The sequence below is a fragment of the Amblyomma americanum genome, chromosome 7 (assembly GCF_052857255.1).
Source record: "Amblyomma americanum isolate KBUSLIRL-KWMA chromosome 7, ASM5285725v1, whole genome shotgun sequence".
Classification (NCBI taxonomy): domain Eukaryota; kingdom Metazoa; phylum Arthropoda; class Arachnida; order Ixodida; family Ixodidae; genus Amblyomma; species Amblyomma americanum.
Window position 1 is genome coordinate 123,819,979 of NC_135503.1, and position 22,044 is coordinate 123,842,022.

Below are 22,044 nucleotides of genomic sequence, written 5' to 3' on the forward strand. Positions count from 1 at the left end.
CAGAGTTCGGCTCGCATAGGCAACAACATTTTCTGTAGAGGTGTTTTGGCGTTGCAGAAGGACAGCGCCAATGCCATGGCTACTGGCGTCGGTGTGCAAAATTGTCGGGGCTTTATCATCAAAATGGCAGAGGACGGGACCCGAAGTCAGAGCACGCTTCAGAGTTTCAAATGCTTCTTCGCAAGCAGGAGACCAGATGAAAGGCGTGTCGTTGTGAAGAAGCGCATGTAAAGGTGAGGCAATAGAGGCGAAATTGCGGATGAATCTGCGGAAGTATGATGCCAAGCCGAGGAAACTGCGGAGATCTTTGACCCGAGTTGGACGGGGAAAGTGCAGCGCAGCAGCGATTTTTTCAGGGTCAGGCTTAATTCCTTCGCTGCTTACGAGATGGCCAAGAACTTTAATGGATTTTGATGCAAAACGGCATTTCTTCGTGTTTAGCTGTAGGCCAGCGCTGGAAAGTGCTGTCAAAACTTCATCGAGACGAGTAAGGTGATCAGGAAATGACGAAGAAAAAATGACGATGTCATCTAAGTAACAGAGACATGTTTTCCATTTGAGGCCGCGGAGAACTGTGTCAATCATACGCTCGAATGTAGCAGGAGCGTTGCAGAGTCCAAAAGGCATTACATTGAATTCGTATAAACCGTCCGGTGTTGCAAAGGCGGTCTTCTCTTTATCATCTTCATTCATGGGGATCTGCCAGTAGCCTGATCTTAAGTCAAGGCTGGAGAAAAATTGGGCACCTTGCAAACAATCGAGGGCGTCGTCAATTCGAGGGAGGGGATACACATCCTTACGAGTTATTCTGTTTAGAGCACGGTAATCTACACAAAAACGAACCGAACCGTCTTTTTTTTGCACTAGCACAACAGGCGATGACCAGGAACTAGACGATGGGCGTATGATGTTGCGTGCAAGCATGTCAGCAACATTTTCCTGAATAACTTTGCGCTCGGTTGGAGAAACACGATAAGGCCGGCGTCTAACTATGCTTGATCCGTCGGTGAGTATGCGATGCGTTGCTGCAGCGGTTTGACCCAGTGTGCCGGAATTGACGTCGAACGAGTCTGCGTGCTTGTTCAATACAGCGAGCAATGCGTCTGTCTGGTCTGTTGTCAGGTCGGTGCTGATCGTGTGGCGAAGTGCTGCACTGAGCGAGGCAGGGGATGAATCAGAGCGATCGGAGGTGGAAATGGGAAGAAGTGTGACAGGCTGGGCGGAAGCAACTGATGCAACAGTAGAGTCGCGTCGCAGAAGAATGGGCTCTGATGTGGTGTTGAATGCGGCGAGAAGAGAAGAACCGCTGGAGAAGCGAAGAAGGGACACGATGATGATAATACCTCTTGACAGGAGACGAGGGCTGGGTGTAATCAGGACGTCGCCATCGGTGACGGCGTCAGAAGTCACAGATAGAATATCTTCGTTGCCCGGATAGAGGACGTGATCGGCAAGCATAACTACACGGGAAGAAAGTGGTTCTCTATCGGCAAGAATGTTGCATTCAGTGACTTCAATAGTGGGAGGGGAACACGTAATGACTGCTGAGGCGTTTTGGAGGAAATCCCAGCCGAAGATGAGTTGATGGACACAGGAGGATAGGACAGCAAACTCAATGAAGTGCAAGATGCCATCAATGGTGACTCGGGCTGTACACGCTCCACAAGGGTTAATATTCTGTCCATTTGCAGCACGTAAAGGAGGACCGGTATAAGGTGTGCGCACTTTTCGCAGTTTTAAACACAAGTCAAGTTTCATAATAGAAATAGCGGCGCCGGTATCAATTAAAGCTTCCAGTTCATGTCCCTCAAGGAATACAGTCAACATGTTTGATGAGAGCAGAGGAGGAATTGGAGCGACGACAGGCGGTGCAGTTTTACCTCCGGAAACTGCACAGGTTAGTTTTCCGTTTGGCGGGCAGAAGCTGAAGATGGAGGGCGAAGGGGCGACGAAGTCCGGCGAAAGGGTGACGGGGAGCGACGACGCGATGGCCGTGCTGTCCTAGACCGGTCAGGAGAAGTCGACGGGGAGGAAGAGGGACGGAGGTCATTATCGGTGTAGTACTGGCGAGGAGGAAGCTGGTAGGCGTCGTCACGTCGAACGTACCCATAGCTCGCACGCTCATCTCGCAGTCGTCGGCGACAAACGCGTGTTACATGGCCGCGGATTCCGCAGTAGAAACATACTGGACGAGGTGGGAGAGGCCGCCAATTACCATACACCGGTGGTCGCGGGGACAGGGCGGCGAGGCTGGGTGGGACGGGCGCGTGATGGACAGGAGGACAAGGAGGAGGAGCCGCAGTGACTTCAGCATACGTCGGAACGTAGGGAGGGGCTGGTGGTTCTGTAGCCATGGGACGATTGAGTGAAGTAAGCTCCTCCTTGATAATGCCACGCAACCCAGTAGATTGAGCAGGTGGGCGTGAGAAGGCAGGAACCGACGAAATATCATTGTGGAGCTCTTCCCGTATTATAGATCGTATGATGGTGCGCAGATCAGTTTCGGGAATTTGGCTCGGATCCCAGGTGTTGTTGAGGCGGCGCGACTGTAGATAGTCAAGTCGCTGGCAAGTGGCACGAATGTCTGCCACCGTGACGGGATTTTGGGCAGCTAGAGCTGCGTAGGCAAAAGAGCCAATTCCTTTTAAAATATGTCCGACACGTTCAGCCTCGACCATGCCATTGTTAACTCGCCGGCAAAGGGCGAGTACGTCCTCAATGTATGATGTGTATGTCTCTCCTGGAAGCTGCACACGGGTCTCTAGCTTCTTTTGAAAAGAGGTCGGACCAGCACCAACAGTTCCAAATATCTGGCGGATCTGTGTCGTGAATTGAGGCCAGTCAGGAATGGCGTCCTCATGGTTGAGGAACCACGTCTTAGCCACGTCACTCAGGTAGAATGAGACGTTGAGTAGCTTCATAGAAGCGTCCCAACCGTTAAAAGCGCTCACCCGATCGTACTGCTGTAGCCAGTCTTCGACGTCGTCACCGCGGAGACCGGCGAAAACCGGAGGGTCGCGCTGACGTGAGGTAACTGACCAAGTTGGGTGGGTCAAATGGTGCTGAGCAAGTGCACCTTGGGACGTCAGTGGTGCAGAGGTGGCATGGGCAGCCGTGGGATGCCCATCGGTAGCTACAGGCGCCGGAACGGTGAGAGCAGGGGGATGTGACTGCGCCATGGCGGTTGATGTGCCGCCAAGAACACGACCGGAACGGAGCTCCAGGGGGTGCCGCGTTGAGGACGCTGGGATCAGGAGTCACCTCCACCACTTGTGAGGCAGAAGAACGCACCAGCAAATTCACCTTTTTTACTTCAGGTAGGCCGAAGCAGCAGCTACCGACTAGTCACAGCTTAGCAACACTTCGTCTTCTTCGCACGAACCGATGACCGATGATGATTACGCTGAGATGAAGATGAAGGTCACTCACAGTGCTTACAATATAAATGTGGCTCACGGAAAAAAACATAAGAAAGATTACATCACGACATTAAAACGAGTTAACATGAAATAGGACAGAGCCGAAAAAGCCAAACAAGCATGCAAGCTATAAAAGCAACTTTTGCAAGCAAAAAATAAGCATCAAGAGATACCACGCTACAAAAGCATGAACATGCACGTACACAGAGCAAGAAGAACAACCAATTTAAAAAGACAAGCTGGATCAGTAAACTAAGCAGAAAAAATGACAGTGCTGCTGTGTCTTGGGTTTGACAGCAGCAGGTTTGTCAATGGAGACTTGAATGCAGAATTATAAGAAATTACAACAGATCCGGGAAGGAGATTCGAACTTATTTACGTACTTGGGATGAATGAGTTCTAGAAATGGTTAGTTAGGGAGAAAGGAATACCAACTTTATGACAATGACAAAAATACCAAAGTGGTATTATCATTTTATTCTTAAGAATGGGGTTATTGTAGATCTACGGAAAAAGCAAAGACGGAATATTTTTCTACGTTGTCACAGCAGGAGTTGCAATACGCTTGGTTTATTAGTAGTGACGCTAGAGTTGTGGTTATAATTTGAAAGAATTAAAAGAGCCACCCGGCTGTGGACAGATTCCAGTTCATACATGGGCGCCTCTTGACTGCAGTCCCAGACAGATGCTGCATATTCCAGTTTAGTAAGAACTAACGCTTTGTGAAGAAGTAATTTTACAGCACTAGAAAAAAGGTATAAAATTGCGACACAGCATGCGATTAGCGTTCTTCGGTATGTAATCTACGTTCGTCTTACAGGAGAGATGAAAAGGAATGCATATGCATAGGTACTTGTAACAGTTACACATGCATTGTTATTATTATTAAAGTGATATGAGGGAATGCACTATTACGACGAGAAACAAGCATATAACTGAATTTCCATTTACTTCCATGTTTCATATGTTAGCCCCGTCAAGAGCATGGTCAATATGGTCAGAAGAGTTACATCAGAGTCACTGTTAATATGACGCAGTCATCTGCTAAAGGCTTATTTGATGAAAGTGTTATTTTTAGTGACAAATTGTGAACGATTAGTCAGAAAAAAATTCAAACACGCAAGAACGTTAGTATCAAGATTAAACTTACTTAGCTTAAAAAAATATAGTTGATGTGAAACCTTTTCAAACAATTTTGAAAAATTTATGAATTACAATCGACGATAGAATCCCAGTCACGGACGAAATTCAGACAGTGCGTAAGCACCAAGTATTGAGTTTCAGAGGAAATTAACTTATGAAATTTGTGTTGATAATCTGGAAAAAACGCCTTTGGCTGTAGGAATAATGCAAGGTGAGAGTACATGGCATGCTCTACGATTTTATATGGAATGATTGCAAGTAAAATGGTTCTATAGTTAACTGGGGAATGCTTGTATCCAGGCATATGGAAGGGAATCTTCTCGACCTTCCAATCTCCCGGAATGCAGGCTGTCTGAAGGGTTTGCTGGAATAGACTAGAATGTATTACAGCGTTCTATACTTTAGCTCTGATCAGAAACTTGGAATTTATGTTATCAACCCCATGTGATGAAGAAATTTTTGTTTTTCTATTATGTTTTCTACGCCAGCAATATCAAAGACAGTTGGGATCTTTGGCAAATTGCCAGCACCGGGATAGGTAGATAGTAGAGAAAACAATTTTTTGGGAAAAGCAGAAACAGATACCAACTTCAGAAAATTTGCTCCCTCATCATCCTGGAACAATTCGTTGATTGTGCCTTAAGAGCAATAGCTGTGTCGCCTCTTTTGTTCACTCATATCTAAATTGCCTAGGTTACTGATTAATAGAGATGGTTATGCAGTAATGAAGAATGAATTTTTGGCATGCTTTAAAGCTTTTTTGTGGTCAGTAGCCGCGGCCTGACAAGCACTCCATCGTTCAGGAGAACCGGTTAGTTTTGCCGACGTAAAAATGCGTTTTTTCTCCTTACTGAGCCTTTTTAACGCTTGACTGAACAATAGCGATGGTCGGTTAGACCCGATGGCTATGCAGAAAACGTATTTATCAGTGACGTTTTCTCGAGATAAATTTCAGTTGGTATTAACGAAGCGGTCACAAAAACTTGTTAAGTAATCATCTAAAAAAAGCAGAAAACTCATGGCTAACAGCATCAAAATCAGCAGTCTTTGGTCGCGGATATATTTCTGTCGTTTCTCAGGTCGGGCACCGGGCAGAGAAAGAAAAATGAAACAGTAAATCTCTCACTGAATACTTGTAAGTAGGATATGGGCTGTAAAAAGTCAGGTGAAGTGGTTAGTACTAAATGTAAGATATATTATCAGAAGCAGACGTAATTAGAGTTGCCTGAATTGCAGGCTGGGACAATGAAATCACTAGAAAATTAAAAAATTTGTCGCCTTCACTGGGAAAAGGATTTCAAAAGGAACGTATACGTTAGATCACACAATACTAATAATTTAAAGTGTCCTTGTAAAATTAAAGGATTATTGGAATACTGGACTGAAATGATAAAATAGTAAATAATTCCATATCAACCGCTGCTGAGCCTGTGGCTCTTCGAGAAGTAAATTTCTACACCTGTTCGAAACCTCCTGGAGATTGGTTTGTGATCATGATCAAAACCTGTGCCACAAATTTTGGGATGTTCCTACGCCAAAGCGCCCGCCAATCGCCAATGCAGACATTCTGAGGTTTTTTTTTTGTCTGCTCTAGAAAAAGACAACCGTATAGCAATTCCATCGATCCCTGGTCACTGTGCGCTCGATGGAAATGAGAAGGCCGGTGCTGAAGCAAACAACGCCCTTCGCAGTGTGCTCCTTACAGTTAAGTCCTTCTCTATAGCGGACAACTGCAGTTTTTAGTGCTTGTCTAAGAATGCGACGTCGAGATACTGGAGTTTGCCAGATGATTGACAAATCCACCTTGAAATTTATACCCTGGATGACGATTTCTGCTTAGTATAAAATTACGCACCCGCATGCACGCTTGCTGCATAAGTTACGCTTAAACGTCGATTTTCCGTGCAAGTACTGGTATTTAACCGGACTAGCGGACTGCCCGGGCTGTTCTACAGTGGCATAACGGAGACTGTGGATGACGCACTAGTGTACTCATTTTGCAATTTATGAATAGGCCTAGCACGCCTGGCTTGTTGCGGCTCAATTGGAAAGCAAAGGGAGAGCAAGGAACTTTTGTTTTATGTCAGAGGTACTCCATTCGCCTCCTGGTGCGACAAGAGTGGAAACTCTCCCGTGCAAAAAATAAAAAATAAAAACTGTCTGGGGTAGAGATGCGAGACAGGCTCTGACTCAGCGATTTAAATAATAAACGACATTTCGTGCTTTTAAAAGGATACTTGAGCGTGGTTGACAGCTTCCTTCACACTGGAACTAAAACTGAACTTGCTACTATGGATCTAACCGTAACACTAAGTATAATGGTTTTGTGCCATGAATATTTCTACGAGCAACGTGTTTTGAGCATAAAGTTCAAATTCTCTTCGAACTTTCGTGTTGCCTGGTGGTGTTCATCTGTACAACCCTCAGTGTTGATGGCCTGGCACACTTCGTGGTGAAAATAACCACCGCAAACACGCAAGCACGCCGCCCTATGCAGGCTATGGGGTAGGAGTCTCCTAATCGCATGAATCACATGTTAGGTTTAAGATCACGGGGAGACCACATCATCATCAGCTTGGCTACGCCCACTTCAGAGAAGGGCCTCTCCAATTAAAATTGTCGGTTGCCTGCTTTGGCCAGCTTATCGCAGTCGTCGCGATGTATGAGTGATATATCTCAGTCGCCCTGTCTAATCTCAATCCCTCTTTAGATTTTCTTCCGCCCTTTGCTACGCTTTCCTTCTCTTGGGGTTCACTATGGGACCCGAAACAAACATCGGGTATCTTAGCTGCGCATTAGTTCCCTTCACACGCCCATTTCTTCTCTATTTCGACTAGGATGTCAATAGCATGCGGAAGTTCCCTGACCCACTCTGCTCACTTTGTTTCTTAGCGTTACATCTATCATTTCTATTTCCATACCTCGCTGCGATGATCTCAATTTAAGTTGAACCCTTTTCTTCAGACTCCAAGTTTCTACAGGTCGGTACCGTTACCAAACAGTCTTTTACACTTTTCTCTTGAGAGATACCGACATATTGTCATTGATGATCAAAGAGCACCTGCGAAATGCCCGCCACACCATTCTTATCTTTCCAGTTATTTCAGTATCGTTTTCTGTATGTGCGGCCACTACATGCCCTTATCACTCCCAGCCCCTCACTACCAACGTGAACTGCTGCTCCCTTCCTAGAAATTAGTTTTGTGCATTTAAATTTTTTGAGCGACTATTCAGCTTTGCCGGTCTACTTCATTCGCCATGCTTTTCAATTCGTCCCCGTGTTTACTTAGCAAGGCAATGTCGTCAACGAATCGCAGATTACTAAAGTATTTCTCATAAAGACTAATCACCCCATTGTTCGCAATCCAGGCCTCTAAATGCCTCTTGAAAACACGCTGTGAATAGCACTTCAGATCACTGCAGAGATCGTGTCTCCTTGTCTGACAACTTTGCTTTGCGGGGTTTTGCTACTTTCTTTGTGTAGGACTTTGATGGCTTGGCATCTGCTACAGCCGTCTTCCAGTATTTTTACATCTAGAAAAATTTTTATACAATGGTTCAGTACTGCTAACATGACTGCTGACATCTCGACTGAGTCAAATGCTTTCTGGTATTCGATGAAGGATATACCTGGTGTCCCAATTAAATGTAACCAAGCTTTTAAAAAAGGTGAAGTTCTCTAGCCCAGTAAAACCAACCGAGGATTGACCAGAGATCCTTGGCCCAGTCCTATATTCTTTCTTCAAAGTTAAATAATTAGTCAAGTCTAATCAGCAATCTTTTTACATAATGATTTGAGGAACAAAGTGTGAATGTAAAAATTACATATTGTCTCAAAAGACCGCTATTTGCATCAAGGTACGGTTTACGCAGCTTTATTTATTGGCCTTAAAAGAGAGCTACCACGTGGTGGCCAGCTGCTCGGTCACATCTCTGTCCCAATGTGTACGCAAAGGCTCATCGGGGCGAACACTTAAGTAAAAATAGATTTTATTCTCCAAGACGCGTCTTGGGACGTTTAAGCGGAACCATTGTCACGTGGACGCTTTTTTTTATTGTGCGAGCTAGGGTTTAAGGCCGAAAAGTCTGCTTTACGTTGTCGGTATCTTGGTGTAAACGTTGCAATCAGCTGTTTTTCAAAGTGAGCTACAATTTTTCCATTGGCACTTTGTTCCGCATGGCAATAATTAAAAATTTCGCTAATTAGGCTTAACTAACAACTTAACTTTGAAGAACAAAAAAATACTACAGACTAGGTTACGCGACTCTAAGCAACCCTCAGATGGCCCCATGCGGCTAGGTCATTCCGTGTTTTTTAAAAGCTTGGTTACATTTCGCTAGGACAACTGGTATGCAGGGGCTGAGCATACAATGCGGATTTCTATATCGCCTTTCATAGTGTTAATATGCTCTACTGTTGAGCCCCCTTTATGAGAACCTCCATGGTTCTTTGTTTCATTGACGTGAAAAGTTGACCTGATTCTATTCGCGATTACCTTATTAGTTATCTTCTAGACAATGGACAGTAACGTGAAAGGCCTCCACTTTTTCAAATCCTTGACGTGTCCTTCCTTGTGCATTAAGATATTTGGAGAGTAATTCTGGTATTGCGTAACGCTTGAGGCCATATGCAGCATTGAGCACAGGCGGTGGTCAGATTTTTTACGCAATCTTTCCAACGTCGTTCAACAGATCTGGTGTTACTTGATCCTGACCAGCTGCTTTCCCCTTTGGCATTACTTCTAAGGCTTTCTTTAGTTCCTGTTTCATCACTGACTGAATGTACCATTGTTTTGAACTACTGCCTCTCTAATTGTCGTCCTTATTATTACGGCAACTGCATAGATTTCTGTAGAGCTCCTCGGCTAACTTAAGTATCTTACCCATACTCATATTCACATTTCACATACCTAACAATTCACAAAAAAAAGTAGTCTTGAACGAGAAAGATTTAATGAAGACAATTTTTAAATATAGTGAAAGATTTCACTATACCAGCCGATATATCCGCATATCTCTCGTCAATAGGCTTGCACTTTTCGCTATTAACATGTTTGCTGTCATCAAGAGCGTTCCCCTCTGGTTTTCTATATCATTCTTAATTGTACGACGTGAGCGATGGCAAACCTTTAAAAGAAAGAGTTTGCTACATGTCGGAAGAATGGTTGATTACCTTAAATGTTTCCACAACAGAGCGCCCAAACTTTTCAATATTCAAAATTTTTGTCCAAGAAGGTTGGACATGCTTGCCTTTCTGTGTATACGTCAAGATTTTGCTTGCATTTAGTTTCTTCTTGACAACTTTTAGGCTGTCTCTATTCTTAATAGTGTGCTCGTTTCTCTCCCTGATAGAAATCCTTATATCTGCTAGCTTACGGTTATTAACTTTTTACTTTAAAAGGTGAGAGTGGGGGGAAAACGCGACACAAATTTTGGAAACCAGTGACATAATATTTTTATGATTAGACATCAACAAACAAATGCTGCCGAATAATTCTCTACTGTTCTGGCACGCTTATCAGTAAATATAAAAGCATCAACTGAATAACAACACAGTAAAATTTTATGAACCTTGAAACTTCAAAATGTCGCATTTTGCCCCACCCCATAGGGTAAACTGAGACGGTGTGCGGGGTAAAAAGAGACCCCCTATCCAAAATCAGCATAGTACTCATCCTTGCAATGAGTGCCCACGAAGTTGGCTGCACAGACACCCAGACAATCTCAGCGGGTCTATCCGAGTGGTAAGCAGTGTTCGCAGACCGAAACTTATGCAGTTTTGTTCCATGTGTCATTACAATCTATGCGTTTCAGCCGGCGGGTTCTGCGTGCACCAATTTTTGAATGTCTTGCCTTCTTCGCAGCTTTTTTCTCCTTTAATACCACAGTTGTTGCTTTTACGCACAGCTGTGTTGAATGGACATGCAATTCGTAGTGTGTGAACCCGAGCTGTTCAATTTGATTGGACAGGCGAGGTTTCTGTTCCCCGAGACCGGAAACGATGACGACTGTAACATCGCGTGAGCCACAAAAATCTCATGCATTGCTACGCAGAGAGATGTCAGCCCTTAATGTATCGGTATGGGATCCGGTGTTATTGCTGACTGATATTTTTTGTTTTTTGATATTCGAGACCTACTAACTTCATGCTTTTCTAAGGGCCGCCATGAGACCTCTTGTTAATAAAAACGAAGTGTCGAGTGCCAACCCCTGACACGCTGTGTCACCGATTGTATTCCTGGAACAACCCTTTGGCGACAAGGAATACGCTTCTCTCGCTTCACCTACGAGCAGTTACCGCATTCCAGCGTAAACTCGAGTCATCACTGCTAGACCGGTCAGGCTATACTGATACACACGAGAAGGGACGTAATTGAGGTCCGAACACTGCTCACGTTGAATCAAGGCATTGTGCCATCACACCAAGCAAAATACCATTCTATCCCTGGCTCGAGCACGGTACTGCAATTAATCATCATCCCATCAAGGCGGCGTGTTTGTGAGGACAGAAGTCTGGAAAGACGTAGGGCGGAGAATGTTCCCCTCTCCACAATTATCACCTTAGTAAAGCAGAAAGTCAGCTTGTTGATACTGGCTGGTAACTGAAATAACGCTACTGCGCATGTCCTTTGTTCCTTAGATAGTTAGTTCTTGTCTCCGTTGTGGCGAGGTAACGTTATTTCAACGATAAAAATGATCACAACCTTTTGGGCGGACAGGGCACCGCAGCGGCACCTCGACGCTGTTCTCTCTGAAAGCATGTGATGGTACATTTGAGTAGATTTGGCGACGACCAAACACTATATATGTGAATTGGTGATCGGACGAGACTAATGTCAATAATAATAATAACTGGTTTTTGGGGAAAGGAAATGGCGCAGTATCTGTCTCATATATCGTTGGACACCTGAACAGCGCCGTAAGGGAAGGGACAAGGGAGGGAGTGAAAGAAGAATGGAAGAAGGAGGTGCCGTAGTGGAGGGCTCCGGAATAATTTCGACCACCTGGGGATCTTTAACGTGCACTGACATCGCACAGCACACGGGCGCCTTAGCGTTTTTCCTCCATAAAAATGCAGCCGCCGCGGTCGGGTTCGAACAGACTAATGTCAGCAAACAACGGTCTGCAAATTGTGGTCCTTTTAAAAGTTGCCTGCCAGCTCGTGTAACATGTTGTGCATCCGCTGTGATCCTGTGGTATAACGGCGGTCTACCTAGTCGTCGACATCTTTCTGGGCTGCTCCTTATACAGGAATAACATTCACAGCCTGTAACCTCCGACATCAAAACTACACTTCTTTGCGCTATTGGCATCACCAGCTGCGCCTGCCACAAAACGCACTTCAAAGTCTTCATTCAAGTACCTTGCACAAAAAGGGACCGTCTGCAAACGTTCCTTTGTCTTGAGACTAAGGTAGAGTTCTTGATTGGCAGGATACGAGCGCTCCTTTCTTCTACTATAAATTCATGCTCAGCACGCACATGCACGCCGGAAACACAGACAGCAACATGTGCATTTAGTGCCGCTTGTGATGAATTTCGTTCTTTGCTTCGCTTCTGCTGCTCAGAGTGTCACCGCACACATTAATTTTTTTTCAAAGACTTTATTTCTTCCTTACGAAGAAAGGGGAAGCTGAGGCAAAAGGCCTGTAGTGCCTGACGAGGCCTCAGCTTCCTTGTACTGTTCGCAGTACAGTGCAGCGGTAAAAAAAGCAAACATTCAACGTATTACAGAGCAAGGCAAAGAGAAGGAGGCTCGCACATTGCATAAAACGTGATAACAGCGGGACAACAAATGTGGCATAAAACCAGACGTCGCTTGCGCACAGGAAATAAATAGGGGAAATACACAAGGCTTTTCAACGGTAATAATACTGTTGAGACACAAAAAGGGGCTGTATTTATTAGGTAAGCTAAGATTGCGTCAGAAAGTTAGTGCGGAAAAGTTTAGGAATTTAATAATAATAATAATAATTGGTTTTTGGTGGAAAGGAAATGGCGCAGTATCTGTCTCATATATCGTTGGACACCTGAACCCCGCCGTAAGGCAAGGGATAAGAGAGAGAGTGAAAGAAGAAAGGAAGAATTAGGTGCCGTAGTGGAGGGCTCCGGTATAATTTCGACCACCTGGGGATCTTTAACGTGCACTGACATCGCACAGCACACAGGCGCCTTAGCGTTTTTCCTCCATAAAAACGCAGCCGCTGCGGTCGGGTTCGAACCCGGGAACTCCGGGTTAGTAGTCGAGCGCCCTAACCACTGAGCCACCGCGGCGGGTTTAACATGTCATTTTTCATGAGGTACCACTTGGTTATTGCATTAAAATGTTTGATAGAAACACTAAAATTAAGATCACCCGAAAAATTATTCAGGGCGGCAGGTGCCTGATAGATCATTTTCTGTATCCCGTGGATGGTACGTGTCCTAGGGTATAGTTTTCTATGTGCTCGGAGACTATACTGTGATGAGGAATTGTCTGTAATTGGATTATACAGCCGGTTTTTGTAGTTGTGTTGGAATGAACAGTAAAAATATACCTTACCTGCTTTAAGCAAACTGTGTTTGGGAAAGAGAGGTGCTGCAGCCAAATATTGAGGATGACCGTGATACCCTTCTATTGCTCCCAATTCTTTTTTTTTTTGTACAAGTATCAATTTATTGTAATTGCTTTTTGTCGTAGTGCCACATACTAGACAAAAAGAAGAAAATTTGAAATAAAAACTGCATAGTACATACAACATTTCCCCGTAAAATTTCGAGACTGATTTAATTTATTTTCTAAAAATGATTCCCCAGAGCAAATGCTGGTGCGTACGTGTAGCGCCATCTTTTCGGCTTACCTGAGTTATTTATGTTAGTTGCTCTGGCAGCCGCTAGAGGGCACTGCATGTAAAAAAATACGTTTTCACTAGTCATCTTCGCATTCTACTGTGAGTGAATGTGAAGAGATGGACGTCCACCTTGAACAGCGTGTAAGCATAAAATTCGGTGTGAAGCTTAGCAAAACAGCCACAGAGAGGTATGAGCTCTTTCGTGACGCTTACGGCAACCAGACATTATCGAGGACGCGAGTTTTCGAGTTGCACAAGACGTTCGTTTCGGGGAGAACGTCGGTGGAAGGCGACACAAGGCCGGGGCGCCCTTCAACATCACCGAATGAAACAACGCTGCTCGGATCAGGGAAATCGTACAGCAAGACCGCACCATTACAGACCGCATGCTATCGATGCTCTCGAGATTAGTAAGACAACAGCATGCCAGCAAATTTTTCGATAGCTGAATGATAGACTTGTGTCGCATCCCCTCACACAGGACCAGAAGGATACGCGTGCATCAGTGAGCGCTGATTTGCTCTCCGAGGCAGAGAAGAACGCTGCATTCGTCGATAGCATCATTGCTGAAGACGAAATATGGTGTTTTCAATACCATCTTCAAACAATGAGGCAGAGCGCTGAACGGCGGTCCACAAGCTATCCGGCGTCGAGAAAGTTGCGGCGACACAAGACTAAAACAAAGACGATGCTTATAGTTGTTTTCGATGCCAGAGGTGTCCTACACAACGAGTTGGTCCCACAAGGGCTACGGTGAATCAAGAGATTTATATCCGCGTGCTCCAACACATGAGTGATGCACTGCGACGCCATCGCCCTGACTTATGGACACCTGGACAATGGAGCCTTCTCGACAATAGCGCAAGGCCGCACACTGCTCTCAGCGTGACAAAATTTCTCGCCAAGCACAACATTACTGTACTTCCTCATCTGCCATACTCGTTTGACATCTCCCGATGCGATTTTTTCCTTTTTCCTCGTGTGAAGAGAGCCCTAACAGGTCGCTGGATTTAGAGCGGGGAGGCCATTCAAGACACCAGGACAAAGGAGCTGACAGCCCTGCCAAAAGAAGCGTTTTCCAACTGTTTTTAAGACCTCAAGAAGCGTTGGAAGCTCTGCATAGACTCTAAGGGAGACTATTTCGAAGGGGTGCTGCACAAATGATTTCTATGTTAAACGCATTTTTTTAATGGAGTCAGTCTCGGGGTTTCACGGAAAAAGGTGTAGATAATTTCAACCATTTAGGTAAGAGATGGGAGATTCTATAAAAGCAACGAACTGTTTTACATAGATCATATACAAGATTAGTAACGTGGATATTCCAAGAAAAAGTTTCGGAAAACCAGAAACTGAGGAATTTGAGATTGCTGGCTGTATCAATTATTGTGTTCCCGTAATGAATATTGTCTGCGTAGCGTTCAACAATGTTGATGGGTCTAAATATAATGTAGCTAGTTTTCTTCAGGTTTAGGGTCAGACTATTTGCCTGAAACCACATATGTAATCTAGTTAGGTAAATATTGGTCATACTTTTCATGCCAAGCAGTGAAGGGGCAGTGAAAACAATGGTTCGTGTCGTCGGCGTACGTTACAAGATCAGGTGAATCTGGTATTTGGGATATATCAATAATGTAAACTAAGAACATTAGAGGTCCTAATATGTAACCTTGCGGAACAACTTGGGTTATGGCTAGCCTGTCGGAACAATTCTCATTTATTCGAACATACTGTAAGCGGTTTTCTAAATAGCTAGTGAGAATATCCAGGGTTATTCCGCACACACCATGGCCATGCAAATTACTGAGGAGAATAGTATGCTGTACGCAGTAAAATGTCTTCCGAAAATCAAGAAACAAACCCAAGGTGTATCTTTTCTCCTCAATATTTGTCGATAATTCCGTCTTTAATTTTGATCAGTGCTTGTTCGGTGGACCTGTTTTTTAAGAAGCCCTACTGCGTAGAAGCTATAATGTTATGTTTTTCGAAAAAGTTCAGCAATCTACTGTTAATCGCAGCCTCAAGTACTTTTCTATAATACAGGTAATACTGATATAGGCCTATAGTTGGAGATTTCCTTCCTGTCACCGTCTTTATAGATTGGACACATGCGAGCAATCTTTAAGTCGTCTGGGAACACCCCCGCTTCAAACATAAGATTTATAATGCGAGCCAACGCGCCAGATATAGATGAAGAGACATACTTGAATGGCACAGCTGCTACGTGGTCATGCCCAAGCGATACGTTATTCCTAATCTTATTGATTAATGCTTCCACTTCATTCGGAGTTGTTGGCGCAAACACTAAACATATAGGTAATGGTGTAACGGTAATCGGGTAGTCACTGCTAAGTTCGGGTTTATGAGTTGTTGGAGTGCCTACTGTGACGAAGTACTCGCTCATTGCTTTTGCCAAGCTGGAACCACTGAGCGTACCATCTGAAGTTATAATTGCATTAAACTCGCGAACCAAGCTTTTATTGAATAGATTATTTCTTTCAAGGCTTCTTTTGCCTGATAATTCTGGACATTCGAAGACTGCTCGATTAGTCTTGGCGGCTTGAAGATCTGTATTAAATTTATTTATAAACTTCTTAAATTCTTTTAGTAGAGCTATGTCACCGCTTTTCATACGAGCATGGTACGTGTTACTCCGTATCCGAATGCGTTGCTACAGTGATTTTGACACCCAGGGCTTTTTATGCTACTTTCTATTAAACGTTCATACACGAAGAGGGAAGACATCGTTATAACACGCCAGAAGGAGCTTGAGGAGCTCGGAGTAGGCCTCATTTCCATCATAAATTGTGTTCATATTCCAAGTTTTACTATAAATTAGAGTTTTTAATGTAAGAATGAATGAAGTTTTAGATCTCCTAAGTTGCCTTCCGTTGCATATTTTACATGATCGCTATCTTATGCGCTCTCGGGGCAAAATCTATCTTTCACGCATTCCATCTTCACTCCTGCTGGTGTGTTGTTCATCCGTCACGTGCAGGATTAATGGAGGCAAGAGACCGCCACGGTTGCCTCGATCCCGGCGCCCCAGACAACGGATTCCAGCTCCGCCGCACCAACTTTCAAGTGGGTTCTGACGTCACCTTTGCCTGCCAGCCAGGCTACCACATGCGCGGGAATGCCACCATTTCCTGCAGGGAGGACAAAGAATGGTCAGCGGCTGTTCCCTTGTGCATCGGTCAGTACTCATTTTATGATAGTATCATTCAGCATTCTTCATTCATTTCTAATGCAAAAAAAACTGCTGCGAAGTGTTCATGTAGCTGTCAAACTCGCCAATTCGGTAGTGCTGCAAGCATGCCAAGACATTTTACTGTCGCTTCGAGTAGAATGTATAAAATCACTGCACATTGAAGTTTTTCAAATGATGCGTTTCATCAGCACAGCCGTTGCATGTGTTGCATCACCCTGCCGTCCGTTGCGTCCCAGGAGCCCCTTTGCGCCTGCACCTTTCTCTACTTCTGTCACCAACACGGCCAACTTGTGTGCTCGAAGTTCAACCATCGCTATTCAACCAATCACAAGCATCGAGTAGTCATATCATCTGCGCGAAAAGGGCGCTTAGACGGCTCCATGCTTACCATGACGTAATGGCGCAATCACGACGTCACTAGCGCCTGTCACTCCTAGGTTTCAACGCCAATGACGACGCCTACGCCGGATGCGCCAAGAATAATCCATTAACAGCAAGCGCTGTAATACCTCTGTTGCACTCAGCAACGCCATATGAGGCAGACTTAATCGTAATGAGGCCTCAAGCCGGCCGATTAAACCAAACGAATATGTATGTCATGCGGGGATCAAGGTCTCGGAGCTCCACGCGGACTATGATGGTCAGCCATTTTGGAGAGGTTTTACTTTTTCTGTATGAGGACATCGCATATAACCTGCGAGTAATTTCATTGCTGTTGCAGTGACTGTCATAGCCCCTAGTAACGTCACCGCCGCTAACCCACCACGGCGAGTAAAGTGAGTGAAAGAAGATTGCAACTGATTTTAAGCGGATAAGCGGTTCTTGTAATGAATATTTTATTATTAAAGATATCGTAATGTAATTAATTGCGTATATGTGTTTCTTCCTGTTTTCAGAAATAAAATTAGTTTTAGTATATTTCAATTAGTTTCCATATTTTAGAAAAATAACTAATGCCTAAAAAGTTGAATTGTTTCAGGTAGTTAAGACAATTTCTTTTTACATTTTTTGGTCTGGATTTAAATGGGCCTGTAGCAAAAGACCTCCCATCGGGAGCTATTCTAACTATATTGTTGTTGAAATATATCACCATATAAAAAGGTTAATTTTTTCCAGGCACTACAATTATGAAGTATAGTTAGGTAACACTATGGCTCACAAAATTCTGAATATTTACTCAAGCAAACAAAAACAGCATAGCTCCACAGTTCAGCTCTTTCGCTTTCAACAGTAAAATATTAATCAAAATTGAATCTAAAACGCAATAAAAGCTTCCGTAAGGTTAGGAATGTTTTGAGCGTATTCATTAAACTTTAAAGTGTATTGATTCCAAATATGGCAGTTTTGCAAAATCAGAATTTTCGCATTTTTTATCATTTCAAGACCCGCGTCTCCTCTTAAGAAGGAACTTTAGATCTACAGTTTGAAAAATATTAATTTTTTTCAATGGCTGTTACTTCTATTACACGCACATAGAACGAACATTTAGGCTTTCAGATTATAAATCATTCTCGACGTTCAACAAGTAATAAAGATGGTATGCTGTGGCTCGTTGATAGATATTTATACTGAGATCTGTTTTTCTTGTGGTATCGGTTTTCCTGCTATATTCCCAGCTCGGAGCTGCAGTATTTTCAAACACCAATAAATGTGCTGGCCCGCAGTATGGTAGCCTGCGAAGTTGAGCACGGAATGACAAAGCGTGGGCAAATTTGTTGCCAAACTGTTGTCGTACTTTTCATTGTTGGCCGAAGAGCGATGTCTGTTGGCAGCGTTGTGTTTTAATGGAGCCTTTACTCTTTTAGAGGGAAATAGAACAAATGCCCAAGTATTGATACATCTGAAATCTTACTCCACTGTTAAATACGCATGCAAAGTGACACTGTAACTTATTCTTTATGCAGCGGGATTATAACATCGAAAGTGGACAAATGTGTTTGCGGTCTTTTTAGGTGACTCCTTCAGTGAGCGTCTTATTTCGGGCGCTTTCCTGCATTCGTAATCATTCAGGAACCGGTGCCAGCATTTCCTCCTGGAGTCTTTGATATAAAATACAAGGAATGTGCACTTCTAAAAAATGGGTGCGTTTATTTCACATCAGTGGCTGAGTGATTCCGGTTGTGCCTATATAAAAATTGATGATGTCGGGGTGTCAAGCAACTAGCGTCATTGCACCAGCTGGTATCTCTAGAGGTTGCAGCAGCAACATGTTATTTGCTCATTTATAGCTTGCTCACCTGGCTTGTACAAGACACTTCTCTTGGTGCTTTCCTCTTCAATCTGCAGGAAAATTTTACTACGACAAAAGGCGGTTCGCGGGCAGAACACTTAGTGACGTGGCCGCCAAAATTCCAGCGGTGAACGCCTCGAGGCACTTCGTGTACTTCCTGTTCGATGCCTCCGCGAGCATCGGGCCGACGAACTTCCAGACGAGCATCAACCTAGCGAAGGCGATAGCTCGAAAGGTAAAAAAAATTTCATTGCCACATCTATACTCCAGTCGCTTCAGGGAAGCACTGTTTTCACACCCGTGCTTCTGCGTGTGTTTGGGCGGATATATGTGTACTAATGAATGCTTATTTGACATTTTCTTTATCAAGCTCCTGCTCTCTTGACCCCGTCTTAAGCTGCCGCGGTGGCTCAGTGACTATGGCACTCGGCTGCTGAAACGAAAGACGCTAGTTCGATCCCGGCCACGGCGGTCGAATTTCGATGGAGGCGAAATTCTGGAGGCTCGTGTACTGTGCGATGTCAGTGCACGTTAAAAAACCCCTGGTGGCCGATATTTCTGGAGCCCTTCACTACGGCGTCCCACATAGCCGGAGTTGCTTTGGGACGTTGAACGCCATAAACCAACCTTAACCCCGCCTTAATCGTAGGCAGTGAGGCACTGTAAATATGGCAAGAGATACTATGCTACTAGATTATTCTGGCAGAGCAAGATTCAGCATAACACCAATGTGCTAACTACAGAAACCCTAATCGTGACGTGCAGAGCTCGATCACTAATACGGCATGTTCTCTGAAATAATTATTAGAATAAGAAAGTACGCATATTGAAATGAGCAACTATTCGCGTATACGGTTCATTCAGGTGTTTACCAGGTAATCTGGCAGTGTTCGCGTGGAATTTTGGTGCATGTTCTGATAGGTTCAACGAAAACAGCGGAGTACGAGGAAAATCTTTCCAAGAGATGCTTGATGAAGACGGGCGCCATTTGATACGTACGCCAGCATTCGCGATAGTTGGTTTATTGGTTTATTGGGGTTTAAAACGTCCCAAAGCGACTCAGGCTATGAGGGATGCTGTAGTGAAGGGCTCCGGAAATTTCGACCACCTGGGGTTCTTTCACATGCAAATGTGGCCGTGTTTAGGTAGCGCATTCACGATATTAAAAACACTCCGAGTGAAGTGAAGTTTTGTACAGCAAATATTCATCATGACAGAGATATCAGTGTCTAGACGGGAAAAAAATGAAAGAAAATAAATGGTTAACAAGCTGCAATTAACACGAAAAAGTACGTAATCACTACATAATATACAACGACGAAGTCACCCGGAACACATAAAATTGCAAAAAGATATGTGAGTCAGCCAGCTGTGTTTAGCGCAGCAAACTAACGAATTAAGAAACGGAGATATAATGCGGAAGCTACAAAATAATAGATGCATGACTGATAAATTTTGAGGAACGTTAACCAGTAGTTTCGGTGCAAGCATTCACACGAACGCGAACAAGAGTGTAGAAAAAAAGCGTCGTTGGACAACCACCAAGGATAATTTCTGTACTATATGCGGCAGAATTTTAAGAGCGTTAGCTCGTAATCATCACGTCTCGAGATTTTGTGGGGTCTGCTGTCACCCTGAGATCACAGCGCCATCTGTGGCAGCAACTAGAAAACAGCACATCTCGCATTGAGACTTGTAGCTCCATCTACAGTAGCATTGTAGAAACAACCACCTGCCGCGTGTCAATGATTACGTCACGATCCAATATGGCGGTGAGAGGTGGAACTATGTGAGTATGACGTCAGGGCACGAAATAGTGGCATAGTTTCGGTTTCTCGAATTCAAGATAGCGGCCATTAAAACAGTTATTCTGAGTCAGAAAAGTAACCTCGTATGCGAAGTAAGGCAGAATAACTATATGGACAAATATGAAAAATGGTTATACGAATGAACGGCATGTAAAGTACACACAGCGGCTCTAACTGCGCGTTTAAAGCTTATTGTTTTCTTAGTTTATGCCTGTTTCGTTCTGCTTGTCCATTCAAGATGACATTACAACATATAGACAAAAATAGGCGACGCATATCATTCTTTTTTCTTTTAGTTCGCAGGATATGCCGGTTTGTGTTTATTATTCAAGCCGTTCAACTGTACGTTAACTGTTTTTTTCTGGCCTAATTGCTTTTTCGCGAAATATTTACCATGCCGTTTAAAACTCTCTCCCTAGCGATAAATATTACCCCCGTGATGACGCAGCTATGCGATGAATAAATAAAAATATTCTTTGTATTCACCGCAAACACCATTGTTGAGCTGGTTCAAGGTTGAAGTCCGGAAAGAAAAAGCCCAAGTGATTTAACGTTTCTAAGGAGCTCAATTTCATCATTTAGCGAAGATTTAGCGGAGATTTGAGCTTTGCTCTAGGAGTGATGACAGTGTGTCTCGTGCAAAAAATATCGCTTACGTCGTGTTTGAAATCATTTCTAGGATGTGATTGCCGGACCAAGCCTTAATCAATGGTGATGCTAGATTAGCCATAGATATGAATTTGTTTGGGTGGCCTCGCTTATATCACATTGGTGTCACGTGTATATTATTCCAGTATCTTGACCAGTGGAAAACGTCTACGACAAATAAGGGTAGTTTTTGTGCTAGAAGTTTAACATGACGGACATGTTGACAATGATATTCAAGTTATGAGAATAAAAGAGTATTAAAATCTGCATGTATAGAATATAAGTGCCGGTTTTAATAATGTTCTCTGATATGCACAATGAAATAGTTTTTTAAAAATTCTGTAAATGTCCAATACGAGCTGCTTATCCTCTTAGATGTGAGTTCTGAGTTTCTTTCGCTTAAGAACTGCTAATCCTGTGGGTTTACGTTCTAAGAAAACGTACTGAAAAGTTGCGAATCAGTGAATGTTCTCTCTAGAATTAAACACGAATGTGACAATATGTTGGAACCTTATTAAATAAAATGGGTAGTATAAAAATTGTTTTCAATTATTTATGTGTGGTTTGGTTTAGTGTATGGGGTTTTACGTTCCAAAGCGAATCAGGCTACCAGGGACGCATTAGAGGAGGGCTGTAGAAAATTTCGACCACGTGGAGTTCTGTAACGTGCACTGACATAGTACACTACACGAGTGTCTAGAGTTTTACCTCTATTGACATGCGACTGTCACGGCCGGTATGAAACTCGCACCTACAAG

The 22,044-nt window shown here is 43.8% G+C and overlaps 1 protein-coding gene across 2 annotated transcripts in view; it reads left to right on the top strand.

Annotated features, from left to right (window-relative positions):
• LOC144099528 (E-selectin-like) overlaps positions 1-22,044 on the top strand; it is a 94,646-nt gene that overhangs the window by 48,948 nt on the left and 23,654 nt on the right. For both annotated transcript variants that reach the window (XR_013307421.1, XM_077632898.1), the window contains 2 exons: positions 16,388-16,585; positions 18,887-19,065. Coding sequence is in view for 1 of the 2 variants with exons in the window: in XM_077632898.1 (XP_077489024.1) it covers positions 16,388-16,585; positions 18,887-19,065 (377 nt within the window). In the remaining variant the exon portion in view is untranslated. The remainder of the gene's footprint in view (positions 1-16,387; positions 16,586-18,886; positions 19,066-22,044) is intronic.